This window comes from Pezoporus wallicus, unplaced genomic scaffold, assembly GCF_028554395.1.
Source record: "Pezoporus wallicus isolate ANWC-B61680 ecotype Strahan unplaced genomic scaffold, APGP_CSIRO_Pwel_v1 contig_4309, whole genome shotgun sequence".
NCBI classification, from domain to species: Eukaryota; Metazoa; Chordata; class Aves; order Psittaciformes; family Psittacidae; genus Pezoporus; species Pezoporus wallicus.
Genome location: NW_026638191.1, coordinates 3,174,229 through 3,180,228, shown reverse-complemented (window position 1 = coordinate 3,180,228; position 6,000 = coordinate 3,174,229). Strand labels below are relative to the sequence as shown.

At 51.0% G+C, this 6,000-nt stretch overlaps 1 protein-coding gene across 5 annotated transcripts in view; it reads right to left on the bottom strand.

The window, feature by feature from the left end:
• Positions 1–206: 206 nt before the first annotated feature.
• NRG2 (neuregulin 2) overlaps positions 207–6,000 on the bottom strand; it is a 152,183-nt gene continuing 146,389 nt past the window's right edge. For all 5 annotated transcript variants that reach the window (XM_057409887.1, XM_057409886.1, XM_057409888.1 and 2 more), the window contains 2 exons: positions 3,584–3,808; positions 207–2,594 (listed from right to left, as the gene is read on the bottom strand). In XM_057409887.1, the coding sequence (XP_057265870.1) occupies positions 1,937–2,594; positions 3,584–3,808 (883 nt within the window). In that variant the 3' untranslated portion in view covers positions 207–1,936. The remainder of the gene's footprint in view (positions 2,595–3,583; positions 3,809–6,000) is intronic.

Sequence of the window (6,000 nt, the reverse complement as noted above, 5' to 3'; positions counted from 1 at the left end):
AAATTTGTGGTGTCACCACCCCTGCAGATACTCATACCTGATTGGGCACAGTCCTGGGAAACTATCTGAGTGAGCTGGTTGAGAAGGTGAGTTAGAGCAGATGACCTCCAGAAGTCCCTTCCAGCCTCAACCAGCCTGTGATTCTGTGTATGGTACCAGCTCCCCATTTGCTCCCCAAAGTGCCTGAGATTAATGCAGCCCACAGCTTGTTATTTCTTATTTTATTTATAATATAAAAAATGTTCAAGTGTTAAACAGTCGAGAATTCTGACATTCAGACAATCCAGAGCAAACTTTGACTATCATCTTATGACAAATTAGCAGAGTTTTCTATCTGACCCCATCATGGGTGAGGAATAGAGGGTTTAGTTACTTTATTGCTAAAAGTTAAATGAAATAATACACTGTCAATTGTTGTATTATCTTCTCAGTCACAGCTTCACCATGCATCCAATCTACAGTATCTGAAATGCAAAGGACATGCAGAAGTAAAAATATAAAAAGAAAAAAGTCAGGCTACAATGTAAACAGGTTTGCTGCAGAGAACTGAGGAGAGAGGGGCACTTCCACGGGGGTGCTCTGCTGCCTGGACACGCAGGACTGTCTCTTTGCACCACAGAGCTGATGGCCAGAGCTGCTCCAAGCTTGGAAACACGATGTCCATCACCGGTGGCAAGATGTGACGGTAACAACTGTTTTTACAACACATGGCACAGAGGAATCCGCTTGCTGGGGCTGCCCCACGCGGGGCCTGTCCAGCCAGCACAGGAGTGACAAGCAGAGCTTTGGCACCTACCAAACCCCAGACAGCATGGCTGGCAGACGGCTGGCACAGCGACCAGGACAAGCCTTGGCCGTGCTGTGCCTTGGGGCCACCTCCATGCTTCCTCCCACAACCACCTGAACCATGGTGTGTGGGACACCACAGCCCCGGCAGCCCTATGGCAACACCACGCTGCAGCTACACTGCTCTGTGAAGGGGATGCTGCAGTTGGCATGGCACTGGTACAGCACCGCAGCTCTGTCGGGACCACCACACCGTGCCATCTGCCTGCCAGGGCAGTGCGCTGGGCTCTACCCTGTGTGATGGGGCATTATCTCACCATGTTCATATGGGCATCTGCCTTGTCTGACAAACCTGTGCCAACCCAACTTGAGACCCACGGGTGAAATGGCCAAAGGTTGAGAGCTATTCTGTAAAGGCTGCTGCTTCTGCGACTGTGTTTTCTCTTCCTACCTGTGTGGCAAAAGAAGCATCACTTCTCCATTCCAGTATGGTGCTGTTGGATTTCTTTTTTCTTCTGATTTAAGCGAAAACACGAGCGTCTTACAGGGCAAGACAGATCCCCATTAGACATGATAATGGTAATGATCCCACTCCTGTCCATGATGTGTGTTTAAACAATACCTTAAAGAATAAGATCATTAATAGCAGGGTACGGGACAAAGTGGCAAGGCTGTTTTCTTCCAACGGAGGAGCGCCCTTGTGACAGGTTGTCTCCCAAACAAAAATATATGATCTTAAAAAATGCTACTGAAACAGACTCCTCGGCATGAATCCCAGCACTAGCGTACAGCAAAAAGGCACCACGATAGTTTTGTTTTTCTATTTTTTAAGTAGTCAAAAATTGGCCCACTTTTTTTTTAACTTTATTGTTTGTTTTCTTTTTTTTTTTTTCAACTTTTTTTTTTTTTCTTGGAAGCTGTAAATCAAGACATTACATATAAATAGAGATTCCTTATAAAAAAGTCATTGTCGTTAGCTATTATAAGACAACTTTGCTAAAATGAAAATAAAACATTTTATTTGTTATAATTTCCTCCCCCCCCTCCCTTCTTTTATATAAAATAAAAATATTTATCTTTGTTTTGTCTCATCCCTCCTCGGCCTCCTCCGCACAGCTCGTGTCTGTGGGCGCACAAGTCTGGGAGGTGCCTAGAGAGGATCCGGGTCGGGTTTGGGCGTCGTGTGCGCCAGGCTGCTGCGCCCGCTCTCCCCAGGCGCGCTGTGCCTGCTGCAGGAGTAGTGAGTCCGGCTGTCACCCGGCCGGTGCAGCGGCGGCGACCCTGTGTGCACCACCTCATTGTTCTGAGTGCTTAGGAACGGCGTGCTCTCGGCCACCAGCTCCTCGTCAGACTCACTGTAAGAGGCGCTGCTGAAGGAGAAGGAGTCCCGGACGGCTCTGGCTCTGTGAGGGATGTGCCCATTCAGTTTGGATTTTTTCCACCGCCTGTTGCTGCTGGCTGTTTTCTTTGGCTGCTCTAGCGCTGTGACATACTCCTGCGTCGTCTCATACTCGTCGTCCTCCGTGATGCGGAAGGGGCTGGAGGGCAGGCTCCCCATGCTGTCGTTTAGGTAGGTCTTCCTTTGGTAGTAGCTGTCGTACCGCTGCGTGTCCTGGAAGGGGAGCTGGTACCGCCGCAGCAGGGGCTGCTGCTCCTCCACGCGGAAGCTGATGGGGGCCGCCGGGGGCAGGGACACCGCGTGCGCTGAGTTGGGGGATGTGATCTCGAAGGTGGGCACCTGCGCGGCCATTGAGTAGTGGAAGTCGACAGGCGACAGGCGTGCTGGTGTGGTCAGCGCTGACACGTACCTGAGAGAAGCAACGCATCTGTTTAGATACCAAACAACCCCAAAACCTCCAGCTGAGCCTCTGCTCTGCTGAGCACCCGTGTGGGCTCCAACGCACATGGTCCTGGAGCTCAGCATCTCCTGTGGAACCAGACAGAGAGACCTTGCACTGCTGTGCTGAGGGAGGATGAGCTGCTGGCTTCAGTGGGTGCTTGGGCACCACGCACCATGCATCCCAGGACTGCCTCTCCCAAGGGACTTGGTGTGCAATTCCCATCCTGTGTTGCTGCAAACCCTGTACCATCTCCCAGCAGACTTCCCTGCTACTCATCTGCCTGACAGCTGCTTTCTGTTCTGCCTGGAGCTGCAAGGGTTGCATCTGAGGAACCTGCCCAAAATGCCCTCCCCCTGCTCAAGCCACAGATGGGGAAAGCGTGGGCATTTCTTCCTCTAGCTCAACAAAAACCTTGTGTCTCTAAAAGGCATCTACTTCTTTCATCTACTCTAGTGAGAACATCAGTGTGACAACTTGGGTCTGGTCCAGCCCCTCTCCAAACAGCCCTTCCTTCGGCATTACCTCTTTCTAAGGAGCACGTTTCATTTCCTCTCTGTAGCGCCGATGGGGGTGTCTGCTTATTCAGCACACCTGCTCATCAGGCGATCCAGGACTACGCCGAGGATGCGCATCTCTCCCCCATATACCTGAGGGCCAGATCCTGCTTGAGCTGCCAGCCTACCAAGCTGCCTGGGGTGTATTCTCAGCCAGGTTTTCTTCACCAGTTGCTGACTGCACCCCTGTGTTTCAAACTTACATTGTCACCATGTGGGCAGGGTTCAGTGTTTGCTGCACTACCAGAGTGGCATCCTGGGGTAGCGGCTTTCTTTGGTAGGACCAGAGCTGGAGTTTCTCCAGTGCCACCACAGGACTGCTGGGCAGTCATTTTTGTGTCTGGCACAGAGGGATGGCTCTCCTCTGCTGTGCCAGAGCAGCACCAAGCAGTGGGGTCTGACCTCTCGCTGTGTGGTGAGTCCCGCAGAGAATCCACCGAGTCACGGTACTGTGTCATGGGCCTCCGTGAGTCCTCGATGCAGAAGGTGGCCCCGCGGCGAGCCCGTGCCTCCACGCACGCAGGGCTGTTACATTTACTGGTTCCCACCGAGGACAGCATTATCCCGGACTGGGAATCTGAAGTCAGACTCTCCGTCCGCTCCAAGCTCCAGGTGTGGCTTTCATGTCTGTGGACCAAACCCAAATGGGCAGTGAGCAAGGAATCCCCACCAAGGTTTTCTCCAAAGAGCTGCATGCAGGTACAGCTCACACTCCGCTCTGCATTGGCATCCCATTTCTCTCTCTCACTAGGATACATCTGGCCTGGGATGCCCAACTTCCCAACCCTGCCTTTGAGTTGCTTTTGCTACTTCTTGAAGATATGATCAGAGCTTAAAGGCAAATCAGTGCATTCCAGGTATTTATCACACCACCTTCTGACAGCTGGTGATAGGATGGGGCAGCCTTTGGAGGAAGGCCAGGGCAATTCTCCTTTGCGCTTGTGAAGTGTTCTGGGTGTGGAGCAATGCGCTGGCCTTGCCAAGGCAAGTCTGCAAAGGATCTTCAGATGTGCCATCTGCATTGCCAATCGACAGCCCCTTCAGAAATGCTACCAGAAAGGAGCCAATAAAAACCAAAAACCCCACTCTGCTTCTCCATCAGCAGAGAAAAGCATCTCAAAGGTAGGTCTGGATGTTCAGTTTCCACTGGTTTATAAAAGATTTTGGCAGCAAAACACAAGGTGCTAAACAAAAACACTGATACAGCGGATAGACCCTCCTGAGCACTTGGAGCTCCACCTGCCCTAGTCCTGGTGCGAAGAAGACATCCCACAAGGGTTCTCTGGGGATGCAAGGGGCCACGTGCACACTGGAGGTCCACCTGCACTATGGCCACAGGCTGACCCTGCTCCATAGCAGAAATATGTTGTCTATTACAGCAGAATCTCCGAACTCCCAAACTGCAGCAGATGGAGCTGTGCCGACAGAGGATTTGGGGTGGGGGTGGGGGGTGCAGAGGACAGCAGCCCTCATTAAGACTTCCCAAGAACTTGCTAATTATTGATGGCTCCAGGCACATGCTTGGCTGCAACCACCACATCATTTATAACTTCAAACAGCGTCCTCATTAGAGGCAGGCATTGAGCAAACCAGAGCCTGATCATGCCAGTATTTTGCCTCTGGCATGACTTCAAGAAACACCTGCTTGCTGCACTTGACTCAGGAAGATTAGGTGGCAGGTAGCCAGGACCAGAGGCTATGTGAGGTAGGTGCCTCCCCGTAGCTGTGATGGGTTAATGCTGCCCTCCAGACACACCTTTGCATCTTCAGGAGGTTCCCAGAGGTGGCCCCAGGGTCCCAGGGCTTTGAAGTGAGCATGGGAAGCCAGCAAGGTGCAGCTCTGCAGGCACAGGGGCCTCTGTGCAACTGGCTCAAGCTTGCACACACCTAGCCAGGGTTGGGCTGCAGCATACAAATTGTAAAAACCCTGGAAAACACACCAGGAATAGGATTTCTGTGGACAAAGGCAGCCATTTCCAGCCCTCCAAGTCATTCTTGGCTCCCTCTCTGCTTGCTGGAGGTCTAGCCAAAGGATTCTGCAGAGGAATTCACCTGAAAACCTAAGTTCAATATCTGAAATTGATCTGACACGTTGCACCGTGAGAGCACTTGCTCATCCCTGATGAATGACTGAACGCTGAAGAAACCTGCTGGGAGCTAACTTTGAGCTTTAGCTGAAAGGATTCATTGCTTCCTGGGAAAACAGAGACAAACACATCGGGCTACAGCAGTAAACAAGCCAGGACATGTTTTGCTTTATAAAAAGTCAATGCAACGTGATCTATACATCACTGACCCCGCTGTACCTCCAGTCACTTGTCAAAGGCAAGTGGTCTGCTAGGGAAACACTGTCACTGGAATAAGCACAAGAGCTGTGTAAGAGGAAGAACCTGAACACCCAAATTCAAACCAGCACAGGACTTTCTCTAGGGTGATCTCTAGGTTGTGATTCTGATGTAGCTTTCTGGACTGTGATAAATTGCACAGGAGTGGGTATTTTTCGGGTGAAAAACCATGGCTCCCAACTCAGACCCTAACTTGGAGGAACTGCCCAAAACATTTTGTGATGTTTTGTGTACTTTGCCTTCCACAAGGACATACAGTTCAAATACATCAAGCATGAAACAACCTGAGTGTGCTTAATGAATTATTGCAGTTATCAGTGTGGCTGCAAACCCCGCTTGCGAAACCTTTCCTAGATGCAGCCTCCCATTCATGTCTGTGCAAAGCAGGAAAGCACAACTTCATTTCCTCCTGGTTCACAGTCATGTCAGTGCTGCAGGCTCCTGCTGGCACCTTGCTGCAGGTCAAGAATCACA